Here is a 19789-nt window from a genome sequence, read left to right on the forward strand (position 1 = left end):
TAACAAAGAAGTAGATCATTTAAATTTGTTTAATAGAACTACTTTCAACCAATTGAGAATTGAATGTGTGCTATACATTAATAATGTATCTTCTATGTTGTTTGCTGTTTTTCTTGTTGTATATTATAATTTCTTAATATCGCTAATTACGGTATTTAATATATTTGTTTAAAAACATGAGTTCTGTCTTATAGATTGTGTGCATACATTGAACATTGGATGCATACCAAATAACCAATGTTATTTGTGTTGGCCAAATATTGACATTTTATATCGACTATAGTACAGGGATTTTTTCAAAAATGGCAAAAATATTGACTAAACAATCCCCTTACAAATTTCCAAAGGCAGCCGACAGCAGATGTGTGTGCACTCTTAAACACATCAGTAGATCTAATATGTATAATTTCCTTGTACTTATAGTTTAGGGATTTTTTTTGAAAATGGCCAAAAGAGATTCATAGTAACTAGTTATTATTGCCATATATGCACATATATAGCGTTACCATCATCTTATAGAGTCATAGTAACCATTTATGGCAAGATTTAAAAGGGTCGAAAATCTGCCATTTTTCGAAAATTTCCCTGTACTGTACTGTACTATAGTACAGGGATTTTTTTGGACTCTGCGCATGTTTATTATACTATAGTAACCATTTATGTCAAAAGTGGTTACTATAGCTCAATTGACATGCGCAGAACCCATTATTCGACTCTGCGCATCTTTGTTATGTTATAGTAACCATTTATGGCAAGATTTAAAAGGGTCGAAAATCTGCCATTTTTCGAAAATTTCCCTGTACTATATATAGTACAGGGATTTTTTCAAACAATGACAAATTTTCGACCTTATTATTTTTCGATATAAACAGGTTACTATAGCACAGTTGACGTGCGCAGAACGCATTATTCGACTCTGCGCATGTTTATTATGCTATAGTAACCATTTATGTCAAAAGTGGTTACTATAGCACAATTGAAATGCGCAGAACCCATTATTCGACTCTGCGCAAGTTTATTATGCTATAGTAACCATTTATGGCAAAAATTAAAAGGGTCGAAAATCTGCCATTTTTCGAAAATTTCCCTGTACTATAGTACAGGGATTTTTTTCAAAAAATGGCAAATTTTCGACCTTTTTATTTTTCGATAAAACTGGTTACTATATCACAATTGACATGCGCAGAATCCATTCTTCGACTCTGCGCATATTTATTATGCTATAGTAATAATTTACGTCACAAAAAAAAGGGTCGAAAATCTGCCATTTTTCACAAATTTCCCTGTACTATAGTACAGGGATTTTTTCGAAAAATGGCAAGTTTTCGACCTTTTTATTTTTCGATAAAACTGGTTACTATATCACAATTGACATGCGCAGAACCCATTATTTGGCTCTGCGCATGTTTATTATGCTATAGTAACCATTTAAGTCAAAAGTGGTTATTATAGCTCAATTTACATGCGCAGAACCCATTATTCGACTCTGCGCATGTTTATTATGCTATAGTAACCATTTATGGCAAGATTTAAAAGGGGCGAAAATCTGCCATTTTTCGAAAATTTCCCTGTACTATAGTACAGGGATTTTTTCAAACAATGACAAATTTTCGACCTTATTATTTTTCGATAAAACCGGTTACTATAGCACAGTTGACGTGCGCAGAACGCATTATTCGACTCTGCGCATGTTTATTTTGCTATAGTAACCATTTATGTCAAAAGTGGTTACTATAGAACAATTGACATGCGCAGAATCCATTCTTCGACTGCGCATATTTATTATGCTATAGTAATCATTTACGTCACAAAAAAAAGGGTCGAAAATCTGCCATTTTTCGAAAATTTCCCTATTGCCAAAATATCCACTTTTTAAAATTTAATTATTATGCAATAATATTGCCATATATGCACATATATAGCGTTACCATCATCATCTTATAAAGTCATAGTAACCAGTTATTTAAAAAAAAAAAAGGGTCAAAATTTTGTCATTTTTCGAAAATTTCCCTGTGCTAAAGTACAGGAATTTTTTTCAAAAATGGCCAAAATATCCACTTTTTAAAATTTTATTATTATGCAATAATATTGCCATATATAGCGTTACCATCATCTTATAGAGTCATAGTAACCAGTTCTGTCGAAAAATAAAAAGGTCGAAATTTGGTCATTTTTCTAAAATTTCCCTGGTGTTCATTGCTCTCTTACCGTTAAACTGAAAAGTTTGTTATAATAGGGGAAAATTGTCAACATTTGTAATACGATAGCAGTCAATATAACAAAATAGAACCCTGAATCGGGGGAAACAGAGACAAGATGTGTTGTTGCAGATTCCCCATCCATTAGTTTTATATTACTTTCAATAAAAAGTGAACAAATATGTTCATAACAGAGATTTATATAGTAAACCATTTATTGTTGTAATAAATGCATTAAAATATTTTAGTTACAGTATTATATTACTGTATTACTTTCAATTTCAATGAAAACAAATGGTTGCCTAACCCCACATGAGACCTCTTCAAATGGTTCATCACATGAAATCGTAAGGGTAACCATAAGCCTCATAAGCAATACAATACAAGTATGTTTATCTGGAAAACTGTCGTTTGTCCTTCCTCTCCACATGTTTGTAAATTTTCATTCGTTTTGCTTGTTTTTGTCCGAGAGCTGCAAAATCAAACTTTGGTCGTCTAGCTGCCTTTTGGTTCCGCTTACTGGAATAGACACCTGGAAAATATCAAAGAAATATATACAAATTAAAGCTATAATATTAATACAAAATAGATAAATTTATAATACTTAAATCTATATTATTGTTCTTTTACTGTCAAATAGTGCTCATATTGAGAACATTATCTTAAAATAATAATATTGACTTCTCTACTTTTGTTCACTTTATCCATCGTAAATCATTGTCGAATGCTAGGCCGGGAAGTAAGGCCATTAAAAAAGAAAAAAGTTACAGACGGCAGGCACAAGTTGATTTCCAAACACGATCAGTCAACAACCTTGCATGGCAAGAATTCTCATGTCACAGGAAGCTTCACATGCATTAGAGCGTGTTAATTATCACCATTAGATATCACTTTTTTTGTTAGATAGGGCTACTTCTAAATAACACGTGATGCGTAATTGACCAATCAAATTGCAAGAATACAATCAGGTGTGTTATAGTGTACCTAGATCAATGCTCGGAGGAATCTTTAACCCAAAAGACTTTGAAACCCTTTGTAGATCCAGCGTATTGATATTGAAAATCTGCTTCAGGCTGTGAGAATCATATGCGCGCACATAGCCTTTGTACGCCTCTACTGAAGATTTGTGTAAAAAGTAGTTCTTCTCCATCAGTTTTTCCAACTGTGAATATAAGAAAAGTTTTCATAAATTTTAATTACCATCCTGTAAATACTTTATTTCAAAAAGTATTGTATTGTGAAATTAGCAAATAAAATAACTAATTATAAGTATGAAATGAAATGAATATTTAATTTACCTGTGCCTGAATGTCGGCAATTTTACTCCATGAGAATTCAAACTCACTAAGAGGCACTTTTGACTGTTTTAAGAATCGAAGGAAGCCAAGTTCTTCTGGTCGTAGTATCAACAAGGCATGACCGGTACCATCAATTCCACGAGCGGTACGACCAACACGATGGATGTACTCCTAAAAAATAAAGCATCCGTTATGAATTCCTAAATAATATGTTCTGAATTTTTTATGATTATTATTTATATATCTAACATTGGCAAATGATGATATGTCATGCAGTTTGTTTTTCTTTTTTCTGTTGGTATAAGACAAGTTCTTTTACTTCTATTTCCGATCCCAAAACAGCTCCTATTATTGTTACCATATAACTTATTGTAAATGTATGCTTGTTTTTTCCTTGAATGTGAATGAAAATGTGAAAAAAAAAGAATAGTTGATGATGGTACCTTGGGATCATCTGGAGGATCATACTGAACGATCCAATCAACTTGCGGGATGTCAAGACCACGAGCGGCAACATCTGTACACAAGAGAATGCCTTCACTGGCATTGCAGAACTTGAAGAATGTCTGTGTTCTCTTCATCTGCTTTTGTTTTCCCTAAAACAAAATAACGTACATTTTTGGTTTAGCAATCCTCATTACCACAGTAATTACTAGAAAAGTTTATGAAACATTTTTGTTTTGAATTAAAAATGTAGATTGTAGGTAAAACCTCCAGGTCATTGTATCTATTTTCAGATAATATATAATGACTTCATTGTATTGAGTTTGACTATATCATGATCCCAGAATGCAACATAAAACATGCTGTACCCTGGGAGAAACAAGACAAAGTAAACTCACTCAGATCGTCATCTAATGTTATACATCATTGAGATACTTGTACTCTAACCTCTAGTTATCAGCTCGGTGGTCTAAAGGTATAGTGATCTGGAGGTCGTGGGTTCGAGACCTACCTGGGAATTACTTGGGAAAGTACAAATTATGTCGGAGTAGGGCAAATATATGACCAATTACTCAAGACCCCGACGCAAAACTACTCCACAGTAGCTAAAAACAATTACAAATTGGGAGATTGCTACACAATGAAATGAGCAACAATGAACATGCTATCATACTTACATGTATACCCATCACTGGTAAGTCAATATAATTCAACAACTCGTGATGAAACTTGACAGACATACAAGAGGAGAAGAACACCATCACCTTCTTCTTGCGATTCTTCTTGAGAAAAGTGAAGAGCAAGAGCAAACGCTTTTCTGACGGACATATCACAAAGCCCTGGAAAAGGAATTTAAACAAGAACATGTTACATGATGTAGCAACACTGGACAGTGTTAGGACATATATTAAGCTAATAAATAATACATCTCTTCTCAGATTATATAATGACTTCATTGTATTGAGTGTAACTATATCATGATCCCAGAATGCAACATAAAACATGCGGTACTCCGAGAGAAACTAGACAAGTAAACTCACTCAGATCGTCATCTAATGTTATACATCATTGAGATATGTATTCATGTTATGTGATTACTAAATATGTGATATAGTCATTACACAGTAGCGTTGTAACAGCAGTTAGTACATATTCGCGAAATACGAATAATATGACTTAAGCTCTGTCTACACTATCAAACTAATTTGACAAAAAAAGTTTGATGTGCCCAAATATGGTAGCAACGACTGTAAATTAGGAGAACTGTTTTGGTTCTTACTTGTTCCAGCCCATCAACTGTAGCATTGTTCTTTGAGTCATCTACGCCGACATAGATTGGCTCTTTCTTCAGGGATATCCTTGCCAAATCTTCCATCTTCCGAGTTTGGGTTGCTGAGAACAACATTGTCTGTCTTCTCTCTGTATGTAAACAATTTCTTTTTATTAAATAATTACAAATTTTGGTTTATTGGTTTACAAACCGGTTTTCAAGTGGTTTGGAGGAACCAAGATCTTCCTAAAATGTTATGTATATATTTTGCATTAAATTTGCATAAAATAACATAACAAAAAGAGCTTACTCGGTAGCAGTTTAATAATCTGTTTCATCTCCTCCTCAAAGCCAACTTCTAATATCCTATCTGCTTCATCAATTATTAGGCATTGCAGATTTTTGTACATGAACTGTGCTGTGTTCTGAAAAAGTATTAGAAATGAAATAAATACACAAAAAAAAGAGAGTAAAAGTTATCATAAAAAGCAAAATAAAAATAATTTTTGAATATTTATATTTTTTTAAATATTGGTAGCCTTTCTTCAGAGAGATTGTGGGAATTTATTCCTGGGTATTGGTGTGGAGTCATGGACATGATGAAAGATAAATTTATATAATTTTTTTTTTGGATCATCCAAATGAAAAATTATATAAATACTATACAGAGATCTAGATGAACCTTTACACTAATGAAAGATAACTTGGCAAGCCCAGGGCATGTACTATAACAAGTCCTGACTCACTTGTAAATGATCCAACAATCGACCAGGTGTTGCAACCAATATGTTAATTCCTTTGCCAAGTTTCTCGCTTTCCATCTTTCTGTTGGCTCCTCCCATCACAAGACCAAATGTGTGATAGTGATGCTTCAAAAGCTCCTTTAATACACCGTACGTCTGCATCGACAACTCGCGTGTTGGCGATAGAATTATTATACCAGTGCCTATAGCAATCAAAACAGTTATTTATTTTATTTTATGTCTTTAGGCAATGTGGCCAAGGATTACCAATAGTGAATTAATCACTGTCCTATCAGATAGGTGGTAATCCCCCTGATACAGGGGCTATTGTGTGAACCAGTTCACCGGGGTAACCCCCTACTCTTTTTCGAATAATGAACTGGGTTTCTTTAAAGTACACACAGGTTATAACTGTGTACACTGGACCTACGGTTTATAGTCCTTATGCTGACAATCATTTGTTTATTCAATTTCTGCCATAAACATAAGAAGACAAAACAATTATAAAAGGAGGCACGGAAAGACCAAACAGGTGCTAAACACCTACCGTATGCTAGTTGGTCAACCCTGAACAGAGAAAAATAAATAAATTACGTTCTACAATAAAAGCATCGACAAGAAAGCGACCAACTACACACATTTTCAATATCAAAATTATTTAAAAAATAAATATTGAGATAATTAAGTAATTTGGTTTTAAAAGAACTAACAGAAATATTTAAGTTGCGGATTTCACTGGGTAAGTTATATTAATATTATCCGACCATCATCTAAATAAATTGTTTAAGCTTAGCCGAACTGGTAGACACTCTAAATCAAAACGTTGCCGACAATCATTTGTTTATAATACAATTACAATTCATATATTTAATAGCAAGTTTGTACGATCACTTTAGAATCACTGGTAACGACGCTTTATATATTGTATTTGTCTAATTGCATGTCAAATTCCACCAATCAAATTTTTACCTTGTTGTTTAAATGATAAATAAATACTATGATATCGTATTATAAATAAATAATAAATCATATTAATATTCTAGTATTTGTTTATGAAGAAATTCAATCACATTGTACACAAGCAACTTACCATTTCTTGGCATGAATTTTAGTTTATAAATAAGTTCAATTGCAGGTATAAGAAACGCTAATGTTTTACCACTACCGGTCTTGGCAGATGCTAATAAATCCCTAGAAAAAAGAAATAAAAATACTGTATACAGGATACTCATATTTCTCTAGCTATTAGATGAATTAGAGTTGATTTTAGTGTTAAAAACCATTCCTCATAGATTATACAAATTAAATCATATTCATAACAGAGTTTTAATGCTAGTAACAAAATTCTAACATTGTATCCCTTCTCAGATAATATAATGACTTCATTGTATTGAGTTTGACTATATCATGATCCCAGAATGCAACATAAAACATGCTGTACCCTGGGAGAAACTAGACAAAGTAAACTCACTCAGATCGTCATCTAATGTTATACATCATCAAGATACATTTCTAGAAATATATTTAATATACTGAAAACATACCTTCCTTCCAGTAAGTGAGGTATAGATTTATGTTGTATTTCTGTCATGTGTGTGAATCCCATGTCACTGATGCCTTTTAAGGTCAGTTCACACACTCTGTCTTGTAATGAACTAAATTTTGTATCTGTTAAAATTGTACTTGTTCCTGGTACTGTTGAAAATGAATAAAATAGTATTAAGCTAATATATGACACCATCATGTCCATATATGGGCACATCATATTTTTTTTGTCACAAAGTTTGATAGTGCACACAGAGCTTAAGAGACTGTGTGAAACGCCTTATAGAATTTCCCTGCAGAAAGAGGTTAGAGGTCAACTGTACTTAACATAATAGTATTACTTACATGTCATAACCTGTTTTTCGGCATGTGTTTCTGTTATACTATTTACTATTAATTTCTGTTTATCATTTACATCCTTTTCATCATCCAATTCATTTCTTTCATCTATATCATTTGATTCTTCCTCATTGTTTTCACGCTTAACATATGAATTGTAGTCTAGTGTCTCGTCCTCATCTTCATAATCATCATCATCTGTCTCTTGTTTCTGCTCATTATCTTTAAATTCAGGAATTTTAAAAGTTGTTTTCTGTTTCTTATCAACTGTTGATGTTTCTGGAGACACGGATTCATTAGAAACTTAAATATAAAATGTAACATTTAATAATATTAATAATAATCTTGAAATATACTGTGTTAATTATGTCTGAAATTGTCTTTAATCTATTCATAGAGTTATAGATTATTATAGTAAAATAAAGCACAATAAAAAATGTTAGAATTGTATCTCTTTTCAGATCATATAATGACTTCATTGTATTGAGTGTAACTATATCATGATCCCAGAATGCAACATAAAACATGTTGTACCCTGGGAGAAACAAGACAAAGTAAACTCACTCGGATCGTCATCTAATGTTATACATCATTGAGATACAAAGTAAAGAATAAATTTGCGTTGCACTTACAATTTATTTAAATAAATATTTACCTCTTTTCTTTTTCTTTAATTTCTGTTTCCTTCTCATCAGTTGCTCCAATAATTCTATAAAAAAAAAAGACTCACTATTATCATTTAATTCTGTATTTTTCCCCCAATTAGACAAGAGAAAATCAACAATGAAACTGTTTTGATTAAATTGAGCTGCTAGCAAAAATAAAAACACAATTATTTTATTTGTAAAGCAAGCAGTATAGAATATATATATATATTTCTTACCCCTTTTTCTATTCTTCTTTACTTCATTATAGCGCTTCTTTTTACTACTTACAGGCATCTCTGAACAACAAACTAAAAAATATAATTAACCAACAATAATGTAGCTACAGTAGCTAGTCTACTCTTTGATGAATGGTATACCAGCCTAGGCTAGAGTATACGAAGTATATAATTATAGCCTACAGAGTAGGCTATAGGCCTAGTCTTGTATAATAATGGATAGTAGTAGACTAGGGCATCCGCTCTTATTAGCTACTAGGCCTAGGCCTAGCCTAGTAGTACTATTACGCCTCCAACAATTATAGTCTAGAGAAACTTCATGAAGAAGAGGATGGATGTCGGCATTTATAATATGTCTGATTGATGCGTCTGTATCTATCCGTAACGTACAAAAACACCATCTCTAAAACCTAAAAAGCAATGTGCAATTTCCGTTAAGACAGCGAACCGGCGGTGCTTGGCTGTATCTTTTTACCTCTAACTAGTACTACTAGGCCTAGGGGCCTAGCCTACTACACTATCTAGGCTGGCCCTCCCTCTATTAATTATGCCTACGCACCGTACTAGGCGGCTAGAGCCTCTACTAGCTAACTAGCTAGGCTGGCCTAGCTTTAATTAGGAATTAAAACACAGGTTCTACGATTCTAAATTTGTATTTGTTTTGAATAGATTATAGATAAACATAACATGTACTTACCTTTTACGCATTTGCCTTTTAAAGGCAATTTTTTATCTTTATTTACCATGACTTACGTTCGAACTCGTGTAACAATTTTTTAAAGATCCAAAACGCATGTGTCGTATAATAGGTCAAAGTTCCTAGGCCGACAAGCAATACAAATTAACTATTTTTACTTTATTATATAAGCCCTAGAAATATATTATACTTTATATAATATATAAATTAATATTATTCCTCATTTTTCTTAATTAATATTCTATTCGATACTGCAGTCCATAATTATTAAAGTATTAAAAGTGTAACAGTCTCGAACGAGGGCCAAGAAAAAGAGGGCGCTAGATAAAGTGCGGCTACAAAAATCTAACATTTAGTTTCTCACAAAGATATGATACACATTGTGTGTAGGGTGAATTTTTTATTTCACGTCTATTGCTATACTAATTTATATTAAAGAAGTAGACTTATTTTGCATAGAATGCCAGAGATAAATGAAATAATGGGAAAAAATAAAATTTGTGCTTTTCAATGGCTCTTCACGTCACAATCGCAGAAATGCCTTTCGTCACCCCATATGGGCCAACCGTTTTTAAATTAGTGTAAACACATCGAAATTTTAATAAAATATAAATTAGAAAAAATGCAGCGATGTAATAATACCGTATATTTAAGGCGGCTTTTCTCATTCTTAATTATAAATACTAACGTTATTAATTATAATAATAATAATAATGAGGGAAAATTATTTTTCGGTTGTTGGATTTAAACTGAATAGGTTTCAATATTAAAAAGCCACAGTATTAAATCGTCGAATGACATTACAACTTTAGTTTATTATTAGGCATATATTTTTTCCGGTTCAGACAAAACAAAAAGATTACTTTGTTATTACCACTAACAAAATAAATCTAACTACATTTTTAGTAGGTTGTATTTTATTCACAATACCATAAAACATTTTGGACAAAAATGCCCAAAAGTTCATAACAAACGTTATTTGCTATATTTAGGCCTATTATGCCTCACTTTTGTGCAGATATCACGTATATTAAACATCTAATATTCATCACCCTCTTCTTCATCTTCGCCATCAGCAGAGTCAATGCCAACCTCTTCGTAATCCTTTTCAAGAGCTGCCAGATCTTCACGAGCTTCGGAGAACTCTCCTTCTTCCATACCTTCACCAACGTACCAATGAACGAAAGCACGCTTAGCGTACATCAGATCGAACTTGTGATCAAGACGAGCCCATGCCTCGGCGATGGCTGTGGTGTTACTCAACATACACACGGCACGTTGTACCTTGGCCAAGTCACCTCCTGGTACCACAGTTGGTGGTTGGTAGTTGATACCAATTTTGAAACCTGTTGGACACCAGTCGACAAACTGGATGGTTCTCTTGGTCTTGATGGTAGCAATGGCTGCGTTGACGTCTTTTGGTACGACGTCACCACGGTATAACAGACAACAAGCCATGTATTTTCCGTGACGTGGATCACACTTTACCATTTGGTTGGCAGGTTCGAAACATGAATTAGTGATTTCAGAAACGGCCAACTGTTCGTGGTACGCCTTCTCAGCCGAGATGACTGGGGCGTATGTAGCAAGTGGAAAGTGGATACGTGGGTAGGGTACCAAGTTGGTCTGGAACTCAGTCAAGTCCACGTTCAATGCACCATCGAATCGAAGAGATGCAGTGATTGAAGATACAATCTGGCCAATCAATCTGTTCAGGTTGGTGTAAGTTGGTCTTTCGATGTCAAGGTTTCGTCGACAAATGTCGTAGATGGCTTCATTGTCAACCATGAATGCACAGTCGGAGTGTTCTAGAGTTGTATGAGTTGTCAAAATCGAGTTGTATGGCTCCACAACTGCCGTTGATATTTGTGGGGCGGGATAGATTGCAAACTCAAGTTTAGATTTCTTTCCATAATCTACCGATAGACGTTCCATCAGAAGGGACGTAAAACCAGAACCAGTGCCACCACCGAAGCTGTGGAAGATCAGGAATCCCTGAAGACCTGTGCAAAGATCAGCCTGTTGAAAGAAAAAACAAGAAATTTAGTGGTGTTTGCACAATAGGCCAAATCGGGGCTTACGAAATTAAATACGAAATTAAGGTGCTTACAAGTTTACGAATCCTGTCCAATGCTAAATCTATAATTTCTTTCCCAACTGTGTAATGACCTCTAGCGTAGTTGTTGGCAGCATCTTCTTTGCCGGTGATAAGTTGCTCTGGGTGGAATAGCTGACGGTAGGTACCGGTTCGAACCTCATCAACAACGGTTGACTCAAGATCGACGAACACAGCACGAGGGACATGTTTTCCAGCACCAGTCTCACTAAAGAATGTGTTGAAGGAATCATCACCACCTCCGATGGTCTTGTCACTTGGCATCTGACCATCAGGTTGGATACCGTGCTCCAAGCAGTACAACTCCCAGCAGGCATTGCCCATTTGGACACCGGCTTGACCAACGTGTAGGGAGATACATTCACGCTAAAAAAACAAACAAGTATGATTTGAATTGAAGTAGTTAAAGCTTGTCGATAAGAATTTGAAAGCTGATTACATTGGAGAAGACCCATGCACGATCTGCTATAATAAAGGCTACTTATGCAATCAATGTTCAATCGTGAATAAAGAGCTATGTTTATTCTTCGCAAACGTTGAATAAAACATCAAAACAATGAGGTGTTATAGTTCGCAAATAGTACGCTAGGTGATTTTTATTTTTATCAACAAGGGTAAATATTGAACACGATAGGCCTACATAGTATAATGCTCTTGTATGATGCAACAACCAGTCTGGTTTTCAATGAGAGGCCCAATAATGTTGAACCTGAACAAAACAGGGGCAAAACAGGTATATAGCGGCATAGGCCTAAATTATATTTGTTTTATATTGTTAAGTTAAACATACTGAAGATATATCAAGCTACGCAATTACATCCTTATTTATGAAAACGTAACCTATAAACATGTGCATAGTTCAGTAAGTGATTTTAAACAATGTTTGTCATACTGTCGGTCAGACAAACAGAATTACGGTCCCCCTAACATTTGCTATGTTCTTGGCGGGAACAATACACAATAGTGTAATTTGTGGGAATAAAGTTATATTCAATTACATCAAAGAGGAACTAATTTATATTCACATAAGCATCCGTTGTATGATTGCTAATTAGGGGAAGGTGCGATGCTATAGAAGGTGCGATGATGCTGCATATACAATCGAGAAACAAAGTGAGTTGTAGAACAATAAAGAACCAAATGAATCATTTCAAGTAAGAAAATGAATGAAAACATAGACATTCAGGCAGATTTTGTGTGGGTATGGATGCTGATAAGATTTTAGTTTCCAAATGCCTGGGTTCAAATCCTATAGGAGTGTTTATTTGTTTCATATATTATAGTCCCTTTACGTAGAATGTTTAAAATTCAATTAATTAAATAATGTGTTTTTCTTCGTTAAACTTTGTTTTATCTAAATTATCATTTTCCTATGTAAGCTCTTCTTTTCAACTATGAGTTGTACTTTGAATCCGTTTATACCGATTAAATAAAATAAAAAATAGATATTTATGTAGAACTATTTTATGCTTTTTATATGAAAGGAATGTTAATGTTAGAGCAGCCTACGTTATCCCCATACAGACTAAATCACCTCAAATGTTTTAAACATGCATAAACAACCAGGCCCATCGTTTAACAGAAAGATATACTCGCGTATTATTTGAGAAGATAGGAAAGAAAAATATATGCGTACTTACCATTTTCCAGTTTTGTGCTTGTGTTTGTATTGAAATAAAATCGTCAAGTGATTAAGTTTAATGAGAGACTCAGCATCAATCCTCGACGTAATGATCGGGAAACGATTTTACGAATGATTTGTAACCATTCGTTACTGCTAGATGTATAAAGTCAAAGTGTTCTCTGATTGGTCGATATCTTGTATGTCGACAGACAATTATTCGAATATTGTGGTTGCTATGAATCCTCTCACCGAGTAGATAACAATGCGATACTGTTTTTCGTACTAAAGTATTTTGAACTTGTTCTCTTTATAAACGAATTTCGCCACACCCAACAATTTCGGTACTAACCAACATTTTGGTGAAGGGGCGCGGCGATTTATTATTATTATCGCGGGAAAAGAAAACAAATTGGTTCACTCTTTTTATGACATACTTTTTAAATGTGCAACAGACATGCTTCATCGCAACAGCCTGCGTATGCGCATTGGAAACGTTAAAATAAAATGTATGCGTAAGCACACGCCCTAAAATATACAGTGCCACAACAATACACACGTACGCCGTAATGTACCAAACAACGTTTATCGTTAACAAACATACGTCTCCATGGAAACATAAACACTTACGACGGTACATAGCCTGTTAATATTGTTCAATAAAATAAAACACTATTATATCGCTACTTGGAGTTTGATCCTTAAGTGGGTTCCAGTAAAGTACTATAGTATCAAAATAAAAGTATCGTTATTGATAAAATAGCAAATGTAATTAGTTACAAGCAACCCCACGATAACCTTCATTATCAATTCGGCTAACTTCAATATCATAGCAGTTTGTTTATTGTTTGGGGATGTACCGCCATATATTGTTGGTCACGCAATATAAGATAATAGGTTTTGTATGATCAACTTATTCATTATTTTCACAAGTAGAGTCAGTTTATTGCCGTGAACTACCTTACAATTGCTGATTAGTGACGAACAAATATCGATACAAATTCTTAATGGTATTTTTCATTGATTGAGAACAAATCATTAAAAGAAAACTTTCATTATTTCGATATTTTGAACAAATTAATGTTAAAAACATTGCCATTGACTTTATTTTCAAATTCATTTTTATATTTTTTATTTACATTAGTATCTTTGTTATAACAGTGTTGACAATGTAAACGGTGTTTCTATTGTATGTTAGCTATTATACATGCTATGGTCACCATAAAATCCATCCATCAAAACATCAGCTACTTAGAGTTGTTCAAATTTGTGTAAATTGTAAATAAAATATTGTTATGATTACACTAAGTCAACATTTACAACGGACTCCAAAGGTGACAGAAAGTCCGCGCCGAAAAGAAGAGCTACCAATGAATAACTTTTAAATTGATTACGTAATATCAAAGTGGACGTCAAGCCACGCTACCATTTCGGCAGTCAGTACTGATTAAACGTATCCGTAAGAAACTAATTTATCCGAATGCATTTTCATTAATTAAAGTTGCATTGTAGCCTTAATCTTTGCTTCAGATTTAATGAGTATGTATGCTTAGTTTATATATTAACTTGCTTGACAGCGTATATACTCTTTATATTAAAAAATAGAGACCACATGACGTTAGCAATATATATCACTAGAAAATAAGTGTTACAAAAATCAGAAATAGTCTAATACTCGGCATCATCATCATCGTCTTCTGCCTCAATAGAGTCCATGCCAACCTCTTCGTAGTCCTTCTCCAAAGCTGCCAGATCTTCGCGGGCCTCTGTAAATTCGCCTTCTTCCATACCCTCGCCAACGTACCAATGCACGAAAGCACGTTTAGCGTACATCAAATCGAATTTCATGTTCAAACGAGCCCATGCCTCGGCGATGGCTGTGGTGTTACTCAACATACACACGGCACGTTGTACCTTGGCCAAGTCACCTCCTGGTACAGGAGTTGGCGGTTGGTAGTTGATACCGACCTTGAAACCTGTTGGACACCAGTCGACAAACTGGATGGATCTTTTTGTCTTGATGGCCGCTATGGCTGCGTTGACATCTTTTGGTACGACGTCACCTCGGTACAGCAGACAACAAGCCATATACTTGCCGTGACGTGGATCACACTTCACCATCTGACTTGTTGGTTCGAAGCAAGCGTTTGTTAAATCAGCAACCGTCATCTGCTCATGGAAAGCCTTTTCAGCTGAAATAATTGGCGAGTATGTAACCAATGGAAAATGGATACGTGGGTAAGGAACCAAGTTAGTCTGGAACTCATTCAGATCAACGTTTAATGAACCATCAAATCGAAGAGATGCTGTAATCGAAGACACAATCTGTCCTATAAGTCGGTTCAAGTTGGCGTACGATGGTCTTTCGATGTCGAGGTTTCGTCTGCAGATATCGTAGATGGCTTCATTGTCAACCATGAATGCGCAGTCAGAATGCTCTAAGGTTGTGTGAGTCGTCAGTATAGAATTGTATGGCTCTACAACGGCTGTTGCTACTTGCGGGGCGGGATAGATGGCAAATTCTAATTTGGATTTCTTTCCGTAATCGACGGAGATTCTTTCCATCAACAAGGCTGTGAATCCTGATCCGGTTCCGCCGCCAAAACTATGGAAGACTAGGAATCCCTGAAGACCGGTGCATTGGTCACACTGAAGAAGGATATAGAGTAAGGCACAATTAATATATTACTCTCGTTTGAAGGTTTGCGATTATAATAATATAGTGCATTACGTACTAAGTACCATATCTGAAATATTTACCAATTTTCTGATTCTGTCCATAACGGAATCCACATGTTCTTTGCCAACAGTGTAGTGACCTCTAGCGTAGTTGTTGGCAGCATCTTCTTTACCGGTGATCAACTGCTCTGGATGAAAGAGTTGACGGTAGGTACCGGCACGAATCTCATCTGAAAACAAAACAATATAATTTTAACAATGTTGAATTTCATTTTAGCTACATTATTTAATATAGGGAATCAATCAATTTGGAGTCAACCATACGAAAAAATAAATAAAACAAAAAAACACACACTACCGTATTTCGTAATATACTGGATAGGATAACAAACATAAGAAACGTTTTATCATTTCCTGTTACTAAAACTCAAAAACTAGAAAAATATATAAAATCCCGTTATTATAATAATGAGATAAAAACAAAATGATATGAAGATATGTTATTGGTAGGCCAATAACAAATGAGGCTAGGAAGATCAGTTTCTTACAAATGAAAACGTCCTAAATAAAAACACAGGCTTATTAGGAATGTTTCCGTGTAGGATTATTGACTGTGTCGGTGTAGCTTACGTCCTGTTTCCTGTCACATACAACAAAGAAACGTCTTACAATAATTAAGAATCTGAAAAAAACCCATAACATAACTACTATATGGAATATTTGAACCCGACAAACTGGTCTATATATTTCTCTATACACAAACATGTATTTGTTTAAAAATGTATATGTCTTGCCTTACTAATAAATAAATAAAACACAAAAAAAGTTACATTAAAACACCTACCCACAACAGTTGGTTCCAGATCTACAAAGACGGCTCTTGGTACGTGTTTTCCTGAACCGGTTTCACTAAAGAACGTATTGAACGAATCTTCGCAAGACCCTATAGATGTATCATTTGGCATCATACCATCAGGTTGGATACCGTGCTCCAAGCAGTACAACTCCCAGCAGGCATTGCCCATCTGGACACCGGCCTGGCCGACATGAACAGAAATTACTTCTCGCTGAAACAAACAAAAACATATTTTAAAATAACAGATGAAATCAATAATAATATGCCTAGTCTAAAAACGTGTAAATCGTTACGTAGGCCCTTTTCGTGGGATTTTTCCGAGGAACAACTAGGTTTTACACGAACTTTAGGACCGGCTCAGGACCTCCAAAAACAAAGGGTTTATGGACAACATACAATAGCATATTAAGCTGTGTAATTGTTTCTTTAAACCAAAACGTCCCAAGTTTGGATTGAATATCTAGATTAGAATAATACTTATAGGATTGAAAGTAACTAGCTATCTAAATCAATCAATCTACTATTGATCGGAGAAAACTAACCATAACAGGCATGTCGTATTCTGTCTTGCAACAACACGTCTTAAAGAATCCACCAGCAAAGAAAGACAGAGAATGAAAGGAAGGGGTTTTGACGGATGAGTCAGCCTATCTATTTCCAGTTGTTAAATTAAGTTATCACAATTACATGCTTAAGAGCCATTTTCCACCCCCTGGGCAGAATATGGAAGACAAAACTATACTGCCCTCTATATGTTCATAAAGTTTTGAAACTTTTGAATACGGTAGTAAGTTTACGGTTGAATGATTCCATATTTAAAAGGAAGTATGGTTCAGATACGAAAACACAACTGATAGAAAGAATGATAGCGTTACGTGCAGGTCAATGCGTCAACATGTTAATCTTAATGGGTGCATAAAATATATGTATGTAAATGCAGTGTATAAATAATATTATTACCGTAAAAATTTTAAGTGAATATGCGTCATTATCAAACACATAGGTCGAAGGATAAAAAAAAAAAAACAATTGAGGAAAACTATTAATGTATTGTTTCATTAAATATTACCATTTTTTATTGTATTATATTCTTTACCATTGATATAAATTAATAAATGTTGAATGATCTATTTATACTCATTACCGATCTGCCTAGATCCTCGACCAGCAATGACGAACTATTCACATGGTCATCTATGGCTTATTTATTAAAAGATGAAATATATTTTAGAATCTATGAAGCGCATTTAACAATAAATATTAATCAACGCGACCATGATCTATCTTGTACCAGCAAATAATTTTAATTTGCGTTGTTAAAAGTTTTATTACTTTGACCTAGCAGTTAATAACTGAATAATATTTTAAAATTACAAACTACGATACACTATTTCTTCTACAGTATTATAAATCCGAACAAATTATATGTTCAAAAGAATTACTTGAAAAGGATATCTAAATTCTCCGGTATATCAGACACTCATATGGGCAACGTACAAATATATACGTTTTTTTAAATCAAGCAAAGCATGACCAATACTGTATTATTTAAACCAAGGCAATCTAAAAACAGGATGCGGAGCTCCGGAGATCAAAGGGTTTATCTGTGGCTGCGACACGATAAGTTCCACGTCCCTTAACATACACTGTGCGCCGCGGAGAATATGTACATTGTGCAGTACTGTTGTAATTTGTCGCAGCCAGACATAATATCGAAGGACTGTTACGAGTTCTATCCTTGATTAAACCATAAGGACAACATATTATTTTGCAAACTCGAGACCTTGGGGTGCCATCCGGTAAGAAGGTGAAGTACACTCTATTACATGTTTTGCTGTGTCATCCAAATACTTATTCCGTCTTGAAGGCTGGTTCCCACAAGATACGAGTTAGTAGAAAGTGTGAACTAACGCTAACTCTAGCTCAAAATAGATAGATTCTTGTTGACATCTGTAGTATTTAACAACCAACGCCCCCCCCCTTTTTTTTTTCATGGTTGCTCACGAATGTGTTTGACTTTGTGAACCATTGATGATAAATGAAAATGAAATTAAGGAAATAAGCAAAAAATATAGATTGCAACCGATAAATAGAATGGATTGGATATAAAACAGTATTAGCCAAGGGAACGTCAGGAAGTTAAACATATAAACACACCTAACAAGTTCAATCCAAACGGAATCGAACGATTATAAACAATTATAGAATGAATTTCGTAAGACTGGTGATAGGGAATTAAGTTGCATAATCAAAGTCGATTAAGAAACACTATTGCTTAAAGATTGGGTTTATATTCGATAATAATCACCGTACCTGTACTGTACCCCACTCATTAGCTCGTGTAAACACGCCTTATCATTTTGATACCCAAGACCAGCTCTTGATTTATAGACAGACTACTGTTTTTTGAGAATTTTTTTGACGAAAAATTTCTTAGGAAAATTTATAGAAAATCATGTATAAAACAATTATAACCGGTTTATTTGTACTTGCTTACTATATTAGCTAATTATTATAAAACATAGTAGGCATTGTTGTAGTACGTTATAAGCCTAAATGTACAACATTGTATACAAACCCATCACTGTGCCACGCCCATACTGTACTATTGTAACGCACACAATGATACAAAAATATTAAAATAACTATAAAACATGACAAAAAAAGTGAAAAACAACTTACCATCTTTTTGCTTGTTTTGATTGCTGTGTTCTAAAAATTGGAATGTATTGATTTCGAAAAAGTACTGAAGTACGGACTTTTGTTGTTGGTGTTCACTGACTTATCTCACTACGTCCAACTACAATGGTTGGAGAGCAACAAGTGCAGGCTACGCTACAAGTCTTACTGTCACGGAAGTAAAACTACATATTGCCGGATGGCCGGATGGTATTTAAAAGATACGGGTGGCTCTCTCATTGCACAAACACAGCCTCATCTACTGGATTTGATAGTTATATGGATTGGATTTAGTTAGATATTATAAAGGTCAAGTTAAGGATACGTATCTATACACAAATTGACGGACAATTCTTTTAAAATCATGGCACTGATTACGGCAGATAATTTTGTTAAAGCGTGCAGCGTTAACTGGTGCATT

General features: G+C 34.4%; 3 protein-coding genes across 3 annotated transcripts; all 3 read right to left on the bottom strand.

The window, feature by feature from the left end:
• Positions 1–2319: 2319 nt before the first annotated feature.
• Positions 2320–9516, bottom strand: LOC140053890 (uncharacterized). Its single transcript, XM_072098626.1, has 14 exons — positions 9418–9516; positions 8721–8792; positions 8493–8546; positions 7844–8140; positions 7498–7648; positions 7044–7144; positions 5957–6156; positions 5521–5635; positions 5220–5359; positions 4618–4779; positions 3940–4092; positions 3497–3667; positions 3183–3360; positions 2320–2730 (listed from the first exon to the last, which is right to left on the bottom strand). The coding sequence occupies exons 1-14, from the start codon at positions 9464–9466 to the stop codon at positions 2591–2593; spliced, it is 1983 nt and encodes a 660-aa protein (XP_071954727.1). The 5' UTR covers positions 9467–9516; the 3' UTR covers positions 2320–2590.
• Positions 9517–10332: 816 nt separating this feature from the next.
• On the bottom strand, positions 10333–13291 carry LOC140054097 (tubulin alpha-1 chain-like). The gene is made up of 3 exons (XM_072098943.1): positions 13174–13291; positions 11528–11899; positions 10333–11436 (listed from the first exon to the last, which is right to left on the bottom strand). Exons 1-3 carry the CDS (start codon positions 13174–13176, stop codon positions 10456–10458), a joined length of 1356 nt encoding a protein of 451 aa, XP_071955044.1. The 5' UTR covers positions 13177–13291; the 3' UTR covers positions 10333–10455.
• A 783-nt stretch (positions 13292–14074) lies between these two features.
• LOC140055149 (tubulin alpha chain) lies at positions 14075–19532 on the bottom strand. Its single transcript, XM_072100376.1, has 4 exons — positions 19372–19532; positions 16678–16900; positions 15915–16063; positions 14075–15803 (listed from the first exon to the last, which is right to left on the bottom strand). The coding sequence occupies exons 1-4, from the start codon at positions 19372–19374 to the stop codon at positions 14823–14825; spliced, it is 1356 nt and encodes a 451-aa protein (XP_071956477.1). The 5' UTR covers positions 19375–19532; the 3' UTR covers positions 14075–14822.
• Positions 19533–19789: the final 257 nt, after the last annotated feature.

The sequence above is a fragment of the Antedon mediterranea genome, chromosome 7 (genome assembly GCF_964355755.1).
Source record: "Antedon mediterranea chromosome 7, ecAntMedi1.1, whole genome shotgun sequence".
In the NCBI taxonomy this organism is placed as follows: domain Eukaryota; kingdom Metazoa; phylum Echinodermata; class Crinoidea; order Comatulida; family Antedonidae; genus Antedon; species Antedon mediterranea.